Source organism: Sceloporus undulatus, chromosome 1 (assembly GCF_019175285.1).
Source record: "Sceloporus undulatus isolate JIND9_A2432 ecotype Alabama chromosome 1, SceUnd_v1.1, whole genome shotgun sequence".
Classification (NCBI taxonomy): Eukaryota; Metazoa; Chordata; class Lepidosauria; order Squamata; family Phrynosomatidae; genus Sceloporus; species Sceloporus undulatus.
In genome coordinates, this window is record NC_056522.1 from 132,310,489 (window position 1) to 132,334,870 (window position 24,382).

The following is a 24,382-nucleotide window of genomic DNA, read 5'->3' on the forward strand; positions in this document are numbered from 1 at the left end:
AGCTAACCCAGGGCCTTTGAAAATAAAACCAGGACTTGTAATTAGAGCATCTGGGTGTGTGGTGTGTGTCTACTTACTTTTGTAGCATGTTGTCTCAGAAACAACATATTTGAGTAGCACCTGTTTCTGGAGTTAAGATTTGCAGGCTGCAAAACATGCAAAAGCTCCTCATTTTTCATATGTTTAGAACTGAACAGGACACTTCAGTCCTGGGGAAAATTAAATAAAGAAAAACAAACATGATTGCAACAAACCAAGTTAGTGCTACATGTAGTTAGGCCAGAAAAGAAGCTAAAAAACATAGTTCTTACCTCTCTTTTTGTAGTTGCCTGGAGCAGATTACAGAGTTTCTTGTCAATCATACAAAATTGGCAAGTGATGTTAATAGGGAACAGATGTCCTGACCTACCTTTCAAGGCCCAGCAAAATGATGATTGGCATTGGTACAGATTGTGTGTGCGTGTGTGTGTGTGTGTTTGTGATGTATTGCTCATGAAATATTATTTAATTTTATGCTGATGGTCGTTTATTGGTCTTTCTTCCAGACACAACATTGTTCTTTCCATCATTCAGTGTGAACTCATATTTAGAACTACCTTCACTAACATCTCTGACTGAGACTGGATTTGCAACAGGACAGGAATGGAACAGAATAATGATCTACTTGACAGTGAAGACAAGTGCTCTAAATGGCACTCTCCTTTACAGTGAGTACAAAAGCTTTATAAATAGTGAGTGCCATCCAGTGTCACCAAAGCACACTTCTCCTTGCACAATAGGACTTTCCTTCCTCCTCCCCTCTGCATACTTCTGAATTCTAGGGGATCTATTCTGCCAAATATTTTTTGTCTTCCTAGTAGACAGAAACTATTGGATGTCTGTATCCTGTTTTGTTATTATGCAGGTAGCTCTAGAATTATTCATTTGTTTTCTCCATGAAAATGACACCAAACAATGTTATGGAATAGTGCATGAGGATTTTATTTATTGAACCATCTTTTTTGTATATATGTACAAAGATTTCTACCTTGCTTTGTGCTACCAACAAAGGGACTAACTAAGCAATGTTATCGGTGAATAAAATAACTATAAAACCACATCATTAAAGAGAATTTCTAAGCCAGTCACAACAACTTTTTTTTTTTAAAAAAAAAGGAGCCAACTAAGAGATAATCAGCTACTTAACATCCAAGTTAAATGTTTACTTGAAGAAAAATATTTTTAAATGTTGACAGACCAACAAAAAAAAAGGGGGGGGATAAAACTAAGTTCCTGTAGCATGCAACTAACATTTTAAAATACTCACAATATATCCATAAAATTAGATCCAGAGTTGTCTAGAAGTGTATGGATTCTAGAAGAGGCTTCTTTTTGTGGGGGGGGGGGAGAAAAAGGTAATTCATGCTGGTTTCTTCTCCAGCTCCTGTGCCCTTCCCACCCTATTCTGGGAGTTTCCCTCAGTTCTCCGGAACAGATTGTGGGTGGGGCAAAAAGGATTGTTGCAAGAAATAGATAGGGGTGTAGTTACAGGGGGGCAAACTGAGGATACTGCCCTTCATAATAATCCCCCCCATGAAATTTGCCTTTAGTCCCCAGATTTTTAGCTTTGCAAAGAATGAGACACCTAGGCCCTGTCTGCACTGACCAGGATTCTATGGGGGCAGCCCCACAGTATCCTGGTCCCTCAGCTGCCCATTACCTGCCACCGTTAGCTGCCCCTCTGTTCCTGTGCTGCGGTGGCTATCTGTATGGGCATCCCACTTGGCCATCGGTATGCCCACTTGTGTCTGAGGTCAGAATGAAGCATCACTGGTAGTCACATACTGGGCTCCTTCTTCTCACGTCGATTGAGCATTCTGTAGTAGTATCAGATACATCTTGTGGCCCAATGGGATACCTGTGCAGACAGCCACTACAGTGCAGGAACAGAGGGGTCCAAATCTTCCCAAAACATCAGAGCAACAAGTAACTTTTATAACTTTGTTTTAATATATTTAGCCTCTGGCTCTTGTGTGGAAAGTGTCAGACATTGTCCAGACTGATCACACCAGAACCGGGATTTGGGCTGTGTTTTGTTTGAACACGACAATGTCAGAACAGGGGTGGGATGAAGGGAACAGGAGTTTTGACCCATGCAAACAAGGTCCTCGATAGATACTTTGTACGAGAGGCATTTGAACTTCTCAGCCAAAGAGCTCCTCTGGTGCCTTTGACCAAACTACAACCCCCCATAGAATGTTGCTATGGCGGATGAAGTGGAATCATAATACTAGAACTGTGCAATGTGAGAAAATCCCAAGCTGCATTGCTCTGTCACAGTGATAGGCATCTGCATCTGCTTAAATGAATGACAGAGCGAGAAACTGACTTCAGAAGAAGAAGAAAAAGTCACAAACATACACATGCAAGCACAAGCCCTTTGGTCTTGTACAGGTGAGCAACTGCATCCCAGTTTATGTACTTCTTTTTAACTTACTTAATTTTTTAACTGATGGTTTACCCCTGACAGAAGTAATACTGCTTGGCTTCAAGCATTTCTTCTGGACTGAGTCATGGATGAAGATGTTTAAATAGCAAATAAACTTTTGTTCTAGCCATGGAGGAAGGTGTATCAGCCAGATCATAAACCATTTTAAAATAGTTTATATTTTAATTAAACAGCTTCATTTTCAAAAAAAAAAATCTTTTTCAAAAATGATTCAAAAAAGGTTGAAATATGTTTGTCAAGTAAGCACAAAACAATATCAGAGTAAATAGCAACTGGATAGCAAATAGCAAGTCGCAGAAAACATGAAAACTGAATTAAATTGGATAACTATAATGTTATCTCTTGAGGATAAGAAAACATAGGGAACCTTTATGTCTTGTATACATGTGGGGCGGGGAAGGTGAAAGAGCGAGAGAGCTTTCTTGATTGTAAAAGCACCGAAGAATTTTGTGCCCCCTTGAAGGTGAGCGGATGTATTGTAGCAGAAGGATCTGAAAGGCTACAGTCTGTTTCATTAGATCAAACTTGCAATAATGTTGTTCTTTTATAGAGCAGATTGGCATGGCTGGAAGTTGTAGACTACAAATATTGCAAATAAAAAAGAAGCAAAAATAATTCAAAAAGCAGACAAGTGAATTTCCATTGGTGTATGTTCTGCCTTGAAGCCAAGTCTACTGTTGCTAGCACAGAGTATGGTGCCTCATGTGTTGTGACTTTCGTTTCTGCTCCTCTCCAGTGTGTTGTATTTCTTTGGCCCTGTAGGTCATCCCACCATGGAGCCATAACTCTCCTGTGCCTTGCTATCTGATCTCCAGTTATCCTCTGTGGGAATGTCAGCCTGCAGCCTCTATGGAGACTATATTTTCCGTATATTTTTACAACAGCTATAAGCTCTGCAGGGATCCTGATTTGAGACAGCTTTACTCAGTGGTGCCAGCAGAGAACTAAAAAGCACAGTGAAGCCAGATGGTGATTTCACAAACCTTACAAACAAGCTGTTGAACATTATACACGGTAGTTTTCTGAGTTTTTCAGCAAATACTGCATTTCCAGTGGTTTGGGGACTGAAAGTTTTCAGCTCATCTGGCAGGTTGAGGACTGTATCCCTGGGGATAGAGGAGCCATTGGATCAGAAGGCAAAGGCAAGAAACCTAAGAGAAGGATGTCCCATAGAGAATGGAATGAAAAAAAGAAGATTGGGAAGGAAGGCTATGTGGCTTGAGAAGGCTGGGTGGCTTGTGTGTTTCTGCATAGCAGAGGGTTGTACTGGATGGCCCTTACGGTCTCTTCCAACTCTGATTCTATGAAATATGCAGAATGCATAGGGAGTTAAAGCAAGCATACACTTATCAGAGAGGTGCCCCCCCGCCCAAGAATTTGCCCAGTGCTTAAGATCTGTCTGGGAGTGGGTTGTATCCTATGGAGAATAAGTGAATCCCTCCTGAAACCGGGGATGGACCCAGGATGCCACCCGATTTAAAATTTAAGCTGGCTGGATGTAAACTGGTTTAACAAGTAGTGTGACAAGCTCCTTAGTCTGGTTTCAGGCCAGGCTGTGGGATAGAGATGGCTTTGCTCAATAGCAATAGCAATAACATTTACATTTCTATACCACTTCATATTGAATTCAGCACTCTCTAAGTGGTTTACAATCTGTAAGCCAATTGCCTCCAACAAGCTGGGTACTCATTTTATTGACCTACAAAAGCATGGAAGGTTGAGTCAACCTTGGAGCTCTGGGACTGGACTCACAAGATTGTGGCTGCAGTACCAGAATTTAACTACTGCACTACCAGGGCTCCTTGGTGGATGACCTACACCGGAAATTGAAGAGTGGGAATGTGGCCCTATTGGTTCTGCTAAACTTCTCAGCAGCTTTGAGTACTATCAACCATGGTATCCTTCTGGGTTGCCTTGTAGGAACAGGCTTGGAGGTACTGTTCTACAGTGACTCCATTATTTCTTGAGGGAGCATTCTCAGAGGGTGCGGCTGGAGGTTCATGCTTGACTCCTTGGCCATTGGCCTGTGGAGTTCAGTCTTGTCTCCTAGGCTGTTTAACAACCATGAAAATGCTGAGACAGGTTGTCTGGAGTTTTGAAGTCAAGTGTCACCAATATGCTGATGACACCCAGCTCTATCAATCCTTTCCACCCAATTCCACGGAAGCTGTTTCTGTGCTAAAGTGGTACCTGGAGTGGATGAGGGCAAACAAACTGAAGCTCAATCCAGATAGGACAGAGGCATTCTAGGTCAGTTGAAATACAGATTTGGGAATACAGATTCAGGCTCTGATGAGGTTACACTCCTTCTGAAAGCACAGATTTGCAGTTTGGGGGTACTTCTAGATTCAGCCCTGAATCTGAAAGTTCAGGTTTCAATGGTGACCAGGAGTGCATTTGCACAGTTAAAGCTGATGCACCAACTGCACCCATTCCTGGAGAAGTTGGGTCTTGGTTGAATCCCTTTGGATTACTATAATGCACTCTTCATGGGGCTGCCTTTGAAAAGTGCTCACAAATTTCAGTTGGTCCAAAGAGCAGCAGCCAGGTTACTAAAAGGGACTGACTACAGGGAGCACATAACTCCCTTGTTGTAGCAGGTCCATTGGCTGACAGTCTTTTTCTGGGCACAATTGAAAGTGCTGGTGATGACCTATAAAGCTCTATACAGCCTGGATCCAGGCTATTTAAAGGACTGTATCTCTCTTTGTTACCCAATTAGAGCTTTCTGATCATCTGGAGATACTCTTCCCTCCATCCTCTCAGTCTCATTTGGTGAGAACGAAGGAGAGGATCTTCTTCTTGACTGCTCCCAGCCTCTGGAACTCCCTCCCTCCTTGCTCTCCTTCTGTCAGTAACTGAAAACATTCTTGTGCCACCGGGCTTTTGAAAATTGAATGGGATGGACTTTTAATGATGCCCGGTGCTTTTTTCTTAATGTTTTATAGTCCATTTAATCTCTTAATGCATTTTGATATTTTTAATGTTTGCTGTTTTAACCTGACAAGTTGTTTAATTGCTTTGTATGTAGATAACTTTATATTTGTACTTTTATCAAAAATTTTGTATAACTTTTAATCTGTATTGTTTCAAATATGTTAGCTGCCTTGCTTCCCATTGTTGAGAGGAAGGTGCGATATAAATTAATAATAAAATTACAATTACAATTATAATAAAAGTACAGCCCATCCATCCCAACCATGGGCTTCCCATCCCTGGATTTAAGCATCCATAGATGGCAAGCCCCATTACTCCAATGGCCATGCATGCATGCAGCCATGGCAGACTATGGAAAACCATGGGAGTTGATGTCCTCTGGTTTTTTGCAACCCCCACCGATACTAAGGGCAGACTGTACAGCCCTATGTGTGTATGTACCTTCAAGTCCCCTGTTGACTTATGACAACCCTATGAATTTCACAGGACTTTTTTAGGCAATGAATACTGAGAGGTGGTTTTGGCACTTCCTTCCTTTGAAATATCCTGTAGCACCGGTATTCCACTTTAACTGTCATGGTGGTATCCTGTGGGATTCTGGGGTTCATAATTTGGCCAGAGGCACTATAGCTCTCTGACTGACTTCTAAGTGTTCCTCCCTAAACTGCAAATCCCAGAATAGGATGCTGGCATGAAAGCTAAAGTGGAATCATAGTGCTATAAATATGTATGACTGGGCATAAGCTCTTTAAGGCTGTTCTTTGCTTACCCTTGTTCTAGAGCCTTGACCACAATGGAGAGTTTTTGCCAGTTGCTTCAAGTGCAGTTTGCAACCCCAGGAGGAAACTTAGGGCAAAAAAAGTGGAAGGGGCCAATTCTTAGTCTACATAGATCCAGTTTATATTTCCCATACTTTGTTCAACAAGAAGGTTTAACATTTTATGTCATGTACTGCCATTCACCTTCATCATCAAACAGTGGCTTAAAATATTCACCTTTTCCTATATAACAGGTAATTGATCTGGGGTGGTGCAACAAGAGGGCCACACAGTAACCACCTCTGGTGAAAGAATAATCCATCTTGTTAGTATCAACACTTTGAAATAGACTTCGTGGGAACAGAGCAGATGTTATAGATATCAGTTGAGATGAAAAAGAGAGCTTTCCATACCTGCCGTGGAACAACCTTTTTGAATTCTGGGTCCTATACAAAGAAATCTGTAATAAGACAGGGGGGGGGGGGAAGGCTAAAATAAAGAAAGTGTCATGAGGTGCATTTGTCAAAAATCTTGAATAGGCTTCCTTGAAGCAATTCCAGTCTAAAAGCTTTTGCTGTGGGATGTAAAGCCACTGAACAAACTTTAACTTTTGTGTGTTTCCTTTGAAAAAAAAAGAGAACTAAGACTCTACCAAAAAGCACATGATCAAAGTCTGAAAGCAGACATATGACCACATCCCAGGTGGCAAATTATACCCACTTCTTTAAGAAATGGTTGGTGAGAAAAAGCCTTTATCTTATCTGGTTTTTGTATTAATATATGAATATGTTAATAAAGAATATTAAAAAAAGAAAAGAAAAAGCTTTTTTTTTTGGGTTTTAGCAAATGCTGGTATTTGAGATAATGTGTTTGTATCTTTGTATGTTTGTATGTCAGCAATAAAAGCACACTTTCCCCCATTCATTTTTATGGTATCAGGATACAGATGTGGCTATCTGGAAAGCAAATTAAAACAGTAAATTAAAGCATAGCTTCAGTTGTATGTTTTTTTCACCCATGTAGATTTATCAGAATACATAAGGCATACAAATGCTGCTTTGTATGGAATGTTACTGATTCCAATATATCTGTTCTGCTTTATCTCTGTTAAGATTTTAGATTTCAAATTCTTGCCTTTTTAGCCTGTCATCTGTGGTGGTTTTGGTTGGGGCAGACACCCATGGCAAGATGTTCTTTCTATAGGAAAGGCCAAAAGTGTGGCCTCTGGTCCACATGCAACCTTAGGGCCTCAAAGTATATAGCCCCTAGAGTTCCCTCCCAAAGCACACAAACTGAGAATATGCAAATTTTTGAGTAATTTTTTTTGTCTGAAAATAGTTTTATTCATTCATTCATATAATTTATTTATTTATATCTCCCCTTTCTCCCAACGCAGGATTCTAAGAGGATCACTATATTTTTTTAAAAAAAGTACAGTTGGCCCTCCATATCCATGAAATCCTTATCCAAAGATCCACTCATCCATAGGTTGAAAATATTCCACCCCAAAAATTCCTAAAAACCATACCTTGATTTTGCCATTTCATATGAATTCTCATTGGATACAACTAGAAATTTAATATAAGGAATATATTTATTAAATCTTAAAGGTGTTTGTTTCAATTATTTGCTGTAGCTAAAAGTAGTAACAACAGAAACCTGTGTGATAAGAAAAACACAAGTATTTGTAACTGAACAGATAAAATGTGATCAAACTTCATAGGCACAACAGAACTAGCAGGTAATAAGTTGAATCTGTTCCAGATCTCATTTTACAATTGGCAATGTATTCATCCTTGTAAATTGCCCCTGCAACAAATGATCAAATTTTTATTAACAAAATCTCTATGGATCTTTGATGCTGCAAGTTGCAATTGCAAGCAACACAAATTTATTGGGTTTATTTTTGTCAGAGCCATTTAAATTGAATTGATTCAGGGTAGTAAAACTGAAAATTACAGCATAGCATTTCTATCAAAATATATATGGATGATCAATTAGTGTATAATTAGTGTATTGTGCCTTACTCTATGGGCACAATACTCTTCAGAAATAAAATCACCATGTCTCTCTAGTCTATAGAGACCATGGTTTGCATTGATTGAAAGAGAAAAGCAATGAATGGCTCCCTGATTTCCCTGGTCTCCCTTTAATTTGGATAGCTTTGATAAATATGATTTTTGATGATGCCATGCTGTCAAAAAATGATGCGGCAAGTTAGCTGGGCTGGGCTGGTTTCAATATCAGTATGATTTGACTGAGTCTAACTTTTCATCTGAAGATGAGTAACATATTTATAAACCAGCCACAAACTCAGGCTGCTGAAGGCTGTTATCTAAGTGGGGAAGTATTTGTTTTATTATTTTATTATTTTTAAAAACCCTATATTCCTCTATGGTGAACCTTGCAACCGACTGTAGGGGGGCAATGTTCTTCTCTGTTACTAAGCCAAAGAGCTAGCATTGTCTGAATCGTGCTGTTACCTTCCCACCAAAGTGGTACCTATCTATCTACTTGCACTTGCATGCTTTCAAACTGCTAGGTTGGCAGAAGCTGGGACAAAGTTAAACTCAGTGATAAAATCACCAAAAAGTCTCAAGGAAATAGCATAATTAGAGAAATATGGCATATGAAACATTGGCTGGCATCTTGTTAGTTACATATGTCTGTGTAATACCAGCAGATCTCTTTTAAAGGACATTCTAGAGTAAGCAATTCAATTCCTCCCTCATGTAGTGACACTCACATCCTCAAAACTCACTGTCTTTTGCAAGGGAAAGGCAGAGACAGTAATTTAGCAGCTCATGGATAATGAAGAAGCAAATGAAATGTGTCCCACTGTGATTCTATAACTGGACAGACAATGCCATCATCTTCTGAAACCGGACAGAGCTTGATGTTCCTCCTCCATCCCCTCTCCTCCACGTCTCAACTAACCACTAAATAGCTATGTCAGTAGGGAATCAAGACAGATTGATCCTGTGAGAGGAGAGGTGTGAGATGGGCTGTAGTTACACCGAGGTAGAATGTCTCCCTATACAAGATCTTGACCAACAAAGAAAACTCATGAAAGTAATACCTGCCTAAGCACAGAAGTCTTTACCATACAGCAAAATTATTTCAAAGAAGGTGCTGACCTCAGTTCCTGGATCAAAGGTTTCTGGGGTTTAGATGCAGCTGCTGGAAAGGTTCTTCCTGCATCTTGCTCACAGTCATTCACACATATTGGCTGTGCACATGTGTTGAGCCCCTTTCAGAACATTCTAGAACTGAGTAGCTTCCTGTAGACCTTCCCCTCCTTGTACTTCATATGCCTGACTGCATCAAGCTACTATCCCTCAGCTCCTTTTTATCTGTTACAAGAACAGCATGTTGTTGTTGATAACATTGTCATTATATAGCACCAACAATGTACATGGTGCTGGAACCCAACATGCATCATAAGGAATCTTCTCTTTGTTCAGAGTTCCATGTCTCAGACTATTGAATATCACAATTCTCTTTATTATTATCCTTTTGTTCTTCAACTTCTATGTTTGGACTGAATTGAGATTTTTTATAGAAGGACACTCCATCAGATCTTAGTTTTGGGCAGGCCTGTTAAGTGAGGCCATCCCTAAGGTATCCTGGACCAAGATAATTTCAGGCTTTAAAGTTCATCACCAGCACCATGAATTGGAAATATATTGATAGGCCCATCAATTCCTATGGGAAGAATATGATGTGATCCCATTGGAGGGTGCCTACCAACATCCCTGTTGCTGTATTCAGGACCAATTGCAGTTTCCAAAGACTCTTCAAAGGTAGCCTATCTAGAGCATGTTCCAGTTATCCATTCCAGATATACCTAAGAGTTTCACCATGTCTATCAGCAATAAAGCCAGTTGATAGCCAGTCTAAAATGAGCAAATGCACTCCTGGTTACAGCTGGCACTTGATTATCTGGGTGCAAACCTAAGGCCAGAAGGGAAACTGGTTATTTAAGGGAAATACTAAGCCAACCAGAGTAATACCTCAAGATTGAATTTCTGTTCCAGCGTCCACTCAGCTCCTGATCAGAAACACTATTGCCTTCTTTGGATTAAAGCTCAATTTATTCAAATTTATCCATTGACTGTATGAATTCTAGAGATTTTTTTTTCATGAAGATTTTCAGGATTGAATAAACTCAAAGGTATTACTAAGGGGGTACGGGAAGTGTGGGACATGCCACGTGACACCCTAAACGAAGTGCTGCCTGAACATCTGCCTTTTGGCAGAAAATATGGTGGTGCATCCCTTTAAAACACTGGAACTGAGTGGAAGAGATGGTGTGTGTGTGTGTGTGAGTGTGTGTATAATTCTCTAAAAATTTTCTTTTAAAACTTCACATCTTACCAAATTTTCACTTTAACCACATGAAACTATGCACATATCAGTACATTTAGGCAGTGCATATGATGTTATTTTAATTTATCTTGTTTATGTTATAACTATTGCCATTACATTCAATGCAATGATATACAGGAATTACAATTTATAGTGTGGTATGAGAGGAGGTCAGTGGGCAGATGTGACACCGTGAGTTACTGCACCAATTATTTTAATTGAATAACTTGTAAATGGTTTGTTCCATGGTAATTTCACTGCAAAATACAAATTTAGCAAATTAAAGGCCTATTTGTATTTTATCAGGAGGCCACCTACCTTTTATTTCTGTTATTTTTGAAACTGATACCTTGAAAAAGTATCACATTTATTTTAATGTAATCTATGCTAAACACAACCTGTGTAGTGAAGTTCCTTATCTTGATTTTGATCACTACGCATGTAACTGTCTCACTGCAACAGTCCAGTTGTTCCAGATTGTTTCAGCCTTTACTCCATTCTTCTTACAAAGTCAGCAAAACAGGATGGATTTTTAAAAAGATGAATTGCTGGTTTAGTATTTTAATTTTCAGTTGTGGTTGTAAAGTTTAACAAGTATGTATTTATAAAAGTAAATGATTTTAAAATGTGTGTCACTTTTACTGACTTTGTGGAGAAAAATGTTCTCATTGAAACCATCATTATTTTAAAAGAGAACATTATTGATTGTGGGTAGATTATCACAACAATAAATTGAAATGGGCCACTTTACTCAATTGCTCCAAATGACTGTTGAGAAGCACTTTTATATTTGACATCTTTATTAACATGGTACTTGCTGATCAGTTATTTGGGAGTAACAAGAGTAACAGAAACTTAAATGATTGTTGGTTATATACCAGCTGTCAAAAGAACAGGCTATTTTTTAAAAAGAGTGAGAAGAAGAAAGTAAACACAATCCACAATACATAAAAAAATACCATGTAGCCCAAAGGAACAAAAACTTAATTTGAGAAAGAATTGCTAGCCCAACTGGTCCAATGGACTGTCAAGGACTTTCTGACATGCAATGGCAAGAGTATATTTATTCAGTTATTAGAAGTATTTATTTTTCAGTCTTGAAAGAAGAGATCATGCTAATCTATGAATTTAGTGGATCTCATAGAACATAACAACTACAGCTCAACTCCTCAAAAGGCTGTGAAGCGCTATGAGATGTTCTGATATGTCTTGGAATTAAAAAGAAACTCAGTCAAGGGTGAGAGTAAAATGTTGCAACTGGTCCAGGGAATTTTTGTAAAACAGTCTGGAACAACAGGAGCCATTTTAAAATGTTTGTGTGTATATATATATAATGAGAACTGCAGCAACAAATACTATAACCTCAAACAGATTTTTACCATCTAGAAAAGTCTTTGGTTGCGTTATTCAACAATTCCATCTATGTTTCTCTGTACAAATACTTGAGCAATAAAAGGCTGCTCTTCATTCCATTTGATGTTTTAGGATGATGTATACTAATCCAAAGTAATAACAACCACTGATAAAAGCCTTTAAAACTAAAAAATGCCCTCCGCCACAAAAAAAAGTTAAAACGTCTGAGGGAATGGGGATGTTTTTGCCTAACACTGCAAAGATTATAATGTGGGCAGGTTGAAGGGGTGGTTGCATGGCTATTCAAAGCTTCTTCTCCTGCAATCCTACTGCTTCTCAGCTCATCCAATATACAAGTCACTGACAGATTATATTGGAACTATTGCCACTGCTTCATAAAATCCTGTGGTAGTCATTGCCAGCTAACATTAAGACAGCAGCAGATTGGTGGACAGTGGGTAGGACTGGGCGAGACTGCAGCATGCTCTAAGTACATGTCTACACATGCCAATTGCACCCATTTCCCCCTTGCCCTTGCTGAGACATGTCTACATTATACAGGGTCAGATGCCCAATTGCAGTGTGTACTATCTTCTGCACCAAATCAGTCATATTCCTGCCTGAATTTTGCTTTTAAAACTCACTTTTTGCTCTGGAGTTTGCAGGAAAATCCAGAGCATTCTGTAATGATGCTGGGCAGTTGTTCACACATATGTCTCACTTTGCCACCTGACAGGGCAGTGGCAGATGCTGGCTTCCTTGTCAGTGAGTGGAAAGCTATTTGGAGCTGCATTTACATTGCAGAAATAATCCAATTTGACAACATGGCTCCATGCTGTGGATTTTGCAGGAAAATCCAGTGCACTCCATAGCGATGCTGGGTGGCTGTTTACACATGTGTCCCACTGTGCCACCTGGTACCATCTCAAGTCACTCCCTTGGAGTCACATCGTGGTGCCCAGCCATGTGATCGATACTTGGTACCTCATTTCTAACTTCAGAGGGAGCAACTCATGCCAGCAGAGGTGGCACCAGGTGGCATAGCAAAATGCATGTGTAGATAGCAACCTATGGCATCGCTACAGAGTACAGAGGTAATAGGGTGAATCTGAGGCAGTTCTGAGGCCAGAATACTCTGAGAGCACCTGGTAGTATTCTGGCTGGTGTAGACAAACTGTCAGTCTAAATCAAAGTGAACCATCAACTGAGGCTTCTCTGACCATCCATCATTTTCAGTGTTCATGAACCAGGCTGTGCATGTCCTGTGGTTACACTGTTTAAAATTGTCTTAACTGGTAATAAATTGTCTGGTTTTTAACTGATAAGCTGTTTAGTGTATTTATAATCTCTTTAAATGACTGTTACTATATATTGTCTTAGATTGATTTTATTTTAAATATCTCTGAACTCTTCGAATATAGACCATGATATAAACATTTTAATAAAATAAATAAATAAATATTTTTCCAATATGTCTTCAACACCCCTTATCCTTTCCATCTAAAGAAGAAAAATAGGACCTCATCCTACTGCTCATCACTGGCAAACATGAGGCAGAAGAGGGAGGATAGTAGAGCAGTAGGGCAGTGGCAGATGCTGGCTTCCATGCCAGTGAGTGGAAAGCTATATGGAGCTGCATTCACACAACAGAAATAATCTGGTTTGACGCCACTTTAACTACCATGGTTCAGTGCTATGCAATTGTAAGAACTGTGGCTCCACTCTGGTACCACAAACAAACTACAATTCCCACAAATGCATAGCATTGAGCCATGGCAGTTAAAGTGGTGTCAAACCAGATTATTTCTGCAGTGCGGATGCAGACTAAAATGCTGGACCTTCTTGGAGGTAGGATTTCACTTCACTAATGTGGGAATCACATGCTGCCGCTGAGACAGAGTGGCATGGAGTAGACAAATTGGCAGGAGTGCCCTATACTAGGTACAACAGCTAGCATCCTGAAACCAATATGTAGTTTCAAGGTAACCAGGTAAAAAGAGGATAGGCTGCTGTATCTTTAATAATTGTGTAGAAGATGACATTTAGAATCATAGAATCATAGAGTTGGAAGAGACCGCAAGGGCCATCCAGTCCAACCCCCTGCCATGCAGGAAATCCAAATCAAAGCATCCCCGACAGATGGCCATCCAGCAGATGTTGCATGTCACACAAGTTCTACTTCCCAAGATACCTTCTTCCACACAAGCATTAAAGTCACAGGGGTCCTCTCTTGTTTCTCATGTGGCAAGCCTATGCATTGTAAGTTTTGAGCTACTTTACTTGTCAGGTGACAATGTACTCTAGCAGTTCGTGTCCAGGGATTAGACACTGCTGGCTTTTTAGCTCTAACAATAAAATCCCTTCAGATCACTTGAGATTCTTAATTTTTATCTATTGCCAGGGGGAGTTTTTAGGACATTCTACAAGGAGGAAATTCAGCAGAAGCATTGGCTCTTAAGTAGCCTTCATAGACAAAACTCTCAGCTCAGTAATAATCACATTAGTGGATAGCAGTCCAGGGGCTGGAGGCTTTATATGCAAACATCATTAGGTTGTTTTTTGCAATCATTACTGCATAATTATATCTGAAAGCAGACGTGTCCAAAGAGAATAGTCTGTGCTGACCATCACAGATCATTCAGTGGAAAAATATAATTAGTAACCTGTGTGGTTAATTGGAGCTTTTAAAAATGACTTTCTTCCTCACTGGGGATACCCCTTCTAGGTATCTTTCTTTCCAACATTGATTCATGTTTTCGTGTGCTCAGACGGAAGTAGCCAAAACTACACAGCCAGGCACACACATTACGTAAAATGGCAGTATCAGTAGAATCCAGGTAATCTTCAGGTTTGTTAGGGAATTGAATAATAGGATCTTAAAGTTGAAAAGGGACACAAGGGCCATCTAGTGCAACTCCTTGTCATGCAGGAATACACAGTTAAAGCACTCTTGAAATATGTCTATGTGATCTCTATTTTGAAAATCTCCACAGAAGAAGAATCCATCACCCTCTGAAGCAGTCAATTCCAATGTCAAATAATTCTTACAGTGAACTGGGGGGAAATGGAAGCAGAGGTGTTGTCCAGTCCAAGGGAATGAAAATCACAAGTCAACCAAGTGGCTGGAAGGTTATATAAATGCACTCCACACTGCAACACACTACTACAGTCTCTTTGTCTTTGTTCACACTATTTTCCCAGGGGTATTGAATAATTATAATTTCATTGTCTTTAAAGCCAGAGATGACCATGCTGGAGAACACTTCCTTCACCTTTACCTTGTACATGGAAGACCAACTCTTCGGTTTGGCTGTGGCACTCCACAGGATGTTCTGACGGTAACTGCCAACCACTCCATTAGCAGTGATGCCCTTGTGCCTATCACAGTAAGGTATGAATTTCTTATGCTTCATTGAATGGAGACACATAATATATAGCCTGCTTATTTGGCACCAAAGAACACAAAGAAAAATAAAACAGAAAGTTCAAGTGCAATCCTCTGTGGACAAACCAAAGCTTTATTGGTGAGGAGAGAGCTATAGCTCAGAGGTAGAATACACATTTTGAAGGTGGAATGCCCCAAGATGAATTCCTTTGTGTAGTTTTAAGATGTAGTCCTTTGTTACTAATGCTTGGACCATAATCCATTTGCATGCAAAACAAATAATGCAACATAGGATAAACAGCTCATAAATCTGGAACACTTAAAAAAATTCAATAGGGTTAAAACACTTGATTATGCTTTGATTAGATAAGAATGTTCCCAAAGCAATCAACTGCAATATTGGCTATAAGTCTCGCCCAAATTTTCATTGCTGCAAGGGCAAAAAGAGAAACTTGTGCGTTGCCATAATGTTAGTAGTATTTAACAAGAGATAGGAAATCCTTTCTGGAATACTGCTACAGTGTAAACAAGATATAATAGATTCCAAACATTCAGTTCTTGGTTCTGCATATACAGCAAAAAAAAAGGCAACTCCTCAATTTATGGAGCCCTACAAATGCACAAATGTAGGGCCATAAATGTGTTAGAAAATCTGCCATCAATCATAGCTGTAGGCATGGTTTGAAGGAAAAGGGCTTGTTTAGTTAGTAATCAAACTGTAGAACTTTTTTTAAAATGGGAGCAGAATAAAATTTATTTATTTATTTATTTATTTAAATAAAACACTGCAGACTGTACAGTCAATACAGTCCCTGAGTTCATTTTGAAACCTCATCTGATCTACCCCTAAGGCCAGCCCAAGTCCCATTCTCATGGTACGTTACTGAAGGAATACATCTATGCTCTGATCTAACACAGAGTTAGTTTGGAGAACCACAACCACCCTGGCTTCCCTTTGTTGTTTTCTTTTTCTTTACTTTTTTCTTTTATTTTCTTTATTTTCTTTTTTTTCTCTTCTTTTTTTGTTAAAAAAAGGAAAAGGACGTGTGACTTCTCTAGACATGTTGCTAAATCTATAAAGGTTATTCTAATTTGATAAAACTCTGACTTCTCCGTTTATTAATACAAGTTCACCCATATACCACAAAAAAGGCTAGTGAATGCATTGGGTTGAACAAGCCCCAAAGATCTGTTACTTAATTCCAAAGAAAGAGGGAAAGTTTTCTCCTTCCATTCCTATCCCACTCCCTTACTTCTTGGCTTTCTGGGGCTTATTTTAATGGTCAGATTCAAAGTATGTTATCTTGCTTCCTGTTTGTTTCTTTGCCCCTTCCCAGTTGACATCCTTCTAAGGCTTCAGTAATGTAAAATAATTCCAGCCCTGTGTTAATTTGCACAAACGTATGATTTATGTAGTGGTTCTTCATAGATACTGTACAAAGGGAGGAAGGGGAAATGCTAGCTCCGCAGTGATCCCATCTGCTTATTTGGTTGAAAAGCACTAACAATGATATCACAACAGCAAGGATCACAGCAGACCCCCTCTAATTTCATTTTAATCTTCAATTATTGATCATTGAATTTTCTTAAAAGGTGAAGGAGCAATGTTCCTTTATCTTACATGACAAAGGAGCAGATGGATATGGCTGAATACAAAAGGAAAGAATATTTGAAAATGTGTGTGCGCCTGCCTTCAAGTCACCTGCTGACCTATGATGATCCCATGAATTTCAAAGGGATTTTTTAGGCAAGAAATACTCAGAGGCAGTTCTGCCAGTTCCTTCCCCTGAAATATAGCCTAAAGCACCTGGTATTCATCAGTGGTACTTAGCTTTCTGAGATCAAACAGGATCTGATGCCTTCAGGGTATTTAGGCCCGATATTTGCAAATATTCCCCCAACCCCCATATTGAAAAAGACAGATTTCTCAAGGGTCAGGGATTCCTGAAAAGGAGGATGGGCAATACTATTTGTACTTCAGGATGGAAAATGTGCAATGCTTTTTCATTCTCTCTCTCTCTTTCCCTCTCTGGCATGGAAAATTGCATGTTCTACACAGAAAACAAGTTTCCTACACAGAAAAAAGTATTTCCCATGCAAAACAAACAAACAAAAACAATTCTGTGTATAGGATGCTTTCTTCTGTGTAGGAATGCCAAGAAACTTGTTTACTGTGACAAAGTGCTGTTTTCTATACAAGAAACTTCTTATTGTGTAGAACATGCTACACATGCACCACTTTTTTTAAAAAAAGTTTAAAAAGTGTAAAATCTTGCCCTAATCTTTATGCATGTATATATATTCAGCATTACCTGCATACCAAACTTAATTCAATTGGCTTCTTTTGTCCGCTAGGTACATCTTTTATCTTTTGCCTCTAGCCCCACCTAGCCCATGAACTCCATAATTCTTAGTGGATATCCTTCAAACACATTATATTGATTTAACGATCATTTGATATTCTTGATGCTGTAGTAGGACTGTAGATAAAACCATCCTATAATCCAAGAGCATGGTGTAGTGGTTTGAGTGTTGGACTATGACTCTGGAGACCAGTGTTCAAATCCCTGCTTGGCTATGGAAACTCACTGGGTGACCATGGACAGGTCACACACTCTCAGCCTCAGAAAATCTATGGTAGGTTTGTCTTAGGGTCACCATAAGTCAGGAATAACTTGAAGACACACAAGAACAACAAGCCCTGAAGAGATGGCATATAGTTATGAGATTCAAGTTTTCCAGCTCAACATTTACTTTAACTACACGTATTCACAAATTCCTGCCACTTCTTATTGCTACGCTGTGCTAGAAATGAAAGTCATGTGCATTTACCCATTTCCTTCATTTATCTGGATTTACTGTTATTTGGTGTGCTAGTGTTTTTCAAGATTAACTCCACATATGCAACTCTGCACTTTGGTGGGAATTTATATCCATCTGATATGATGAGCAGGTGATTTATTTTATTTTTTTAGATTTCCGTCTACAAACTAAAAATAGGGAGGAGAAATAAAGAAAAGAAAATGAGGAGCACTATATCCTTTATCAAGCAACAATAAATATGTAATCCTTCACCAGTCATCCTTAATCCTGTGGTCAAAGGAATAAACAAACATGACATTGCTTTTGTGAGCACTCAGTGCTGGGTGCCATGAGCTATAAAATATGCATGCATGAGATAAATGTTGATTTTTCATTCTATAGCTAGCACTTGAATTTAGATTGCTCTCTTTCCTCTGTTTTTGCTGGTATGGCAAACTGCTAAATGAGACCAGGGGACTGATATAAACTGGAATTGTTCTTCACAGTTCCAGCTAATCTAGAGGGGGAAATGCCATTTAGATTGTTTGGCCCAGTCAGCTTCAGGATTGCACTAAGAGTCTTCATATTTTACTTTGAGTCCATTTTTGCCATGTAAAAGGTTTTCTGTGTATGTATTTTAAATGGCACTTATGCAATAAAAGTGGCATCTTCTGATCTCAATTCCACAATCTGATCTTCTGATCTCGATTCTAGGGTCGAGCATCGTGGAGCCTTACACATGTTATTGGACTGCAGCTCCCAGCAGCCTTTGTCAGAGTAGCCAATGGTGAGGAATTCTGGAAGCTGCAGTGTGACAACATCTGAAGGACTGTACTATTCCTAACATCATAAACCATGAATAGAAGGGAAATAATCGCTGGTACTGATCATAAGCCTTTGTGCATGCATTAAAAAGTCCATATGCAATTATCATGCTTTTGTTGGAACATGTTTGTGAAAGCAGAAGAACATTGTTGGGTGTAATTTCACTTTTCTGACAAAAAGGTGTCAGACAAACCTTATGCAAGCAGAAAGACATCAAGGGATTTGACACACTAACCATGGAGACTGATTTCTATAGAGTAATAGGAACAATTCTCCCTTTTCTGCTAAGTGTGAGCCAGCAATCACAACCTGAGAACTGTATAAAGGTAGTTCCTCATGGAAAGCTAAATAAGACAAGATAATGAAAGTTATAATTAGTTTTGTTGGTATAAGAATGAATTGAACAAAGCTTTCACCCACATTGATCCGCAGTAATATCTATTCTCATATGTTGTCTGTTCAGTGGTAATGAACCATTGGTAAAAGGGAACAGCATATAAATAAAATATTCCAAAAGAAGAACCAAATATTTTCAAATTTATCAAATACCACCTCTCCCTCAGTTCCAAGCTCCTCAGATTTATTTGTGGGATATTGTCACTGTCCTTTTTTAAATACTATGACAGCAAAGTGTAATACTCTTTGAAACACCAGCCACACTTTCAAATCTTCCCAAGAATGTGTGCAGTAGATGAGAACCTACATATAATGTTTGCACATACATTAAAGGCCATATCCTCCTACTCTCCTGATATGTCAAACATGACCCTTGCTAATTCTCTGCCATCCCACTTTCTCGGGTGCTTTTAAACTGTCTTGGTTTCTTTCTCTTCATCTCGCTTTTCTGCTTTGTCTTCAACTTACTAGAATTACTGCATGATGAGTTAAGTTAAATCAGCAGGAGGGAGAAGACAGGAGGTGGTGGAGTCATGTTCTTTCCAGTAGGTTCAGGCAAAAGCAAACTATTACCGGGTCTCCCAGCTTTGGAGCAGAACAATCTGTGCTATGTGACTGCAATTTGTTTCTTGGGTAAGAAAGGGGGGCTTTCCTTTAGGAGGCACCCTTTGATTTACAGCACCATGAAGCAGGTACTCTCTCAATCTCTCTTTCACATACATGGATTCCCAGCCCCAATGCCCTTAATATAGAGAAGAAGAGAAGCATTCTTAATTTGAATTATTTTTTCTCTTCCCTTCACTTCTGATTTTTTGTTTGTTTTTAAGATTTGCATAAAGTTTATATTAAGGATTATTTTTACTGCTTTTCTTTTCTCTGTCCCCTTCCTTTTGATTTACTAATCCTCTTTGTGTGTCAGGACTGTTCTGTGCCACAGAAAAGAAACTGTAACTTGTAGAGGTTAAACTTTGGGAGGGATTGTACCATCTACTTATTTTGAAAGAGGGCTGTTGTTTTTTTCTGCAGAACAATGTTCCATTCACAGGAACAATGCATCCATGCACATATCTACTCTCAGACATAAGTCTCAGTGAGTTCTTTGGAGTTTGCTCCTAGGTAAATGTGACATTTTAAAAGGCCACTGTAATGCATTTATTTCTTTTGGCAATCAAGTTTTTTTTCCAACTATGAGCCAGTCCAAATGAGAAAGAGGTTTCTGAAATTCCCAGATGTTCCTGTACAAACTGATTTTACTTTAGAGATCCACATGCTGTTTTCTTTGTCCCAAATTATTTGCGTGAGATTTCCCAATATTATAAAGGATCTTTCATTCCTCTTTTCCAATTCATACATACATACAGTTTAAATCAACCCAATAGTTTCCAAAATAAAATGTATCTCTACTTGGCCATTTGTTTGTATTATCCCAGAACTAGCTAAGATGATTGTCACCAGTAAACACATCAATTATTTCCAAGGCACAAATTCAACAGAGATCAAGTGAGAGGGGGGAAAAAACCAAATGGTCCTAGTGTTTAACTAGTGTAAAATTGCTCAGGTTAGGCTAAGAAGCTACTATTGGTTCAAAGTGACCACATGAGTATAATGTTATGGGGAAGCTGAAATGTGATCTGATCAGTAACATGTACTGGGCAGAGGAACTGGGTATGAGTACAGAATTCATGCAATGTGTCTGAGAGAAAGCTACTATTTTGAGCAGGTCTGATAAATGCTTTTTGTTTTTAAAAGCATATGTCACACAAGATTATGTTTATTCTTAACAGTACTTTGTGCACACACCCAGATAATATAGTATTTACTGATTTGGGTCTTTTTTCATGCTTTCGTAAACTGGGTATGTAAAATCCTGGGTTTCTCTCATTCAAATAATAATTTTGTGCGTTCTTCCTCGTTAATACTTTTTGTCCTCTTGTTGCTTGGCTACACATTCATTTGACTACACTCTAATGTTCCTTGCCCACATGTGTCTGCAACTATTTAAGTTCATTAAACAAGTACTTGAAGCATAGCTGTCTGTATGGTTATACCCTTCATGCTCTGAAAAAGGCATGATCTTTTCACCCTAACTGCTCTTATAAAGGTGTTTTATAATACATGCTTAACTAGCCTTTCCAGAAGTCTCATTCTAACACAGACTCTCACTATATTTGTATTCTGGCGCTGAATAGAACCAATTATATTTCTAGATCTCCAGCTCTCTCTCAGAGTATCTTTATATTTGCTCACACAAATCCAACCTATTGAAGACTGGGTTTGGTATATCTTCTCACTGTAAAATAATTATCACATGACACCATATACAGTAAGAATACAGCCTGAACTAGACACTTGCATTGTCCTTCTCATACTGGTGAGCAGCTGCTCCAGTGGAGAAGAATCTGGTTTAGGGTTGTTTCCATCACTCTTTGCATCAATGATATGGAATTCATTTCTCACATTCCCCTGATCCCTGCAAAAGGAATTTAACATAAAAGTATACATTGCAGTTATGACAAGAAGGCATGCATGGGAAGGTATCTGTAGAGGGAAGGAAGTACATTACGTAGTAAGAAAAAGGGGTTAAACAGTTCAAACAGGGCAGTGTTTCGTAGTGATGTAGAGAGAGCACAACAGGACAACAACGTTACTGCAAAAAATTCCTTGCTTGCTTTTTTAATATGGCAAAACAACTTCTGGAGAATGTCAACAACTCTCTCTCTCTCTCCTTCTAAATCCAAAGTGCTAATAAGTATTTAGGAGTGTTCAGGTTTGGTTCACTTCTCAGAAGTCCCAGTTTGGGCTTCTCTCAAATCTTTGTGATCAGCCTGACTTAATTTTATGAATGAAGCATCCTCCACAGTGATGAATTCTGCTACCCCTTTCCTTGATTTTATAGGAGTCAGTGCTCCATTTTTGCTTTGTGGAAAATGTTTAAGAATTAGTGGGCCACTGTAGCACTGAAATGGAAGTCCTAATTTCTTCATTTGGGGTTTTGCAGCTCAAGTGTTAATGTAGAAGACTCTGTCCCCTGATCAGGACCATATGATTTACTGTTTGCCATCATTTCTTCTTGGAGGACATCAAGAAATAAAACAAGGGGGCAGACCAAGATATTTTGATGGAAGAAAACTCAAATATTGCCTCCCCGGTGGTAAAAAAAAAAAAAAATACAGCATTTACCTAAGAAGACTGATTTAGCATAGATAAGTACAGTAGCATGCTTCACTCCCTGGGCAGCTTGTGAACTGATTGGGCAGTTTCTTTTCCCATAATTTCACAATGAGCCGCTTTGCTCACAAGCCTCTGTTGGCTGGACCTCAAAAGAGCATAGTTTTGGACTTCCAGGTTGGATGGCAGACCATGGCGATCACTGGCGAAACTAAGTTTGGACTGGGAAAATGTTCTCCCTACATTAAAAGGACACCAGGGGATAATCCACAGGGGCTGCACCCCTCTGCTCCTGGTGATTTAATCACCATCTTGGTGGCAAGCAGTTACTGGTGAAGTGGAGGAGATTGCATAACCAACATTGTTAATTAAGTGGAACAAAAGTATGGAACTGTGCTAAAGAGAGACTTTCTGAATCTGATGGTGAGATCAGTACTTCTAGTGAATTCACTTCTTCAAACAACCAAGAGATCATGAGTAGAGCTTGACTTTGGCTTTAAATAAAAATATATATTTTATTAAGAGTAAAAAGAAAATCTAAGAAGTAGGGTATCTTAATTAATAGAAATTAAAGAATAAAAGAATTCAAATTATAAATAATAGACAAGAATAATAAAAATAATGATGTTGTGAAGTGTAAGAATGCAGCTTGTTTACTTCTGAAGAGCATGAGAACTCTCATATAGCAGACACAACAAAACAATAGATAAGCAGGTGGCTTGGCACTGTTACTGTGTTGACAGCCATATAAATTAACTTAATCTCTGGATTATACAAAAGAATATAGTGGACAGTAATGATAGCAAGGCTTAATGAAAATAACAGTTGTTAAGGAGAAGATTTTGAACACTCTAATGGCCAGTCAATCTGGGAAGAAATCTTTAAAGAAGTGAGAGAGATAAGAGTTGATGATTTAAAAAAGCTGGAGGGGAATTTCCAGTGGGAAAAAAAGGCTTGTATGGTGGTAGAGCTTTGTCAGGACAATAAAGGAAATGAGTTGGCTCAAGATGGAGGGGAAGCTATGGAGATGGAAAGAGATGGCCCAGTTTCATTAGGTTCAGAGAAGCTTGAAAAACAGTGTGACCAGAAGGAATCGGTTGAGGCCAAGAGACTTCATAAAGGAGAGAAGGCGTTTCTGGAGAATTTTATTAAAAGGGAAGGTGATCAGGCTAGAGAATATCTGGAAGGTCAGAGTATTTTGGAGCTAGTCTACACACGAGTGTATTATGCAAACTGCTGCAGATTTTCTGCACATTCACATGGACGCTTAATTGTCTTCACTTTCCTGTGCAAATTTGCATCTATTCACTCTCCTTCCGCTGAAAATGTGCAGCCATTGAATCCTTGTGAATCCATGTTGAATGAACAACCACGTGTGCATCTTTGTGGATATTCACAGATACTCTGGTAAAAAATGTGAATCCTTTTTCAGCAGAATTTATTATGTTTTTCAGGGGCCCTCCCACAGAAAAGCCCCAATTCCTCTGAACTGCATGTGCTCTAATTGCAGTCTGTTCAATTATAATGAGAAATATTTTAATCATATAAACAAAGGAGAAGAGAAGAGAAGAGGGGGGGGGCTTCCTTCCCAAAAGTTGAAGCAAATGGTGAAGTAAATAAAGCATCCCAGATCAAGATGAACTATGTGTGACAATGTATTAACATTGTCATAAATACATTATGAGAAGATATTTACCCCAGTTTTTTTTCTTTAGACAAGCTATACCTAACTTTTACAAGGGTTACAATTAAGTAGGAAATCTAGGGTCAGATATAAAGCTCTGTAAGTGAAATGTATAGGATTGGTTTTATCTATTTTGGGGACAATATGGATTCTAACATGCTAATTGATGTGGGTTGTCTAGTTTATAAAAAAAAATATTTGTACAATGAAGTTCCTGC

General features: G+C 38.8%; 1 protein-coding gene across 1 annotated transcript in view; it reads left to right on the top strand.

Moving 5' to 3' along the window:
• Positions 1-15,320, top strand: part of LOC121925326 (protein eyes shut homolog) — a 361,923-nt gene extending 346,603 nt beyond the window's left edge. Inside the window, exons 13-14 of the mRNA XM_042457345.1 lie at positions 546-707; positions 15,142-15,320. Of these exons, the coding sequence (XP_042313279.1) occupies positions 546-707; positions 15,142-15,320 (341 nt within the window). The remainder of the gene's footprint in view (positions 1-545; positions 708-15,141) is intronic.
• The last annotated feature ends 9,062 nt before the right edge of the window (positions 15,321-24,382 follow it).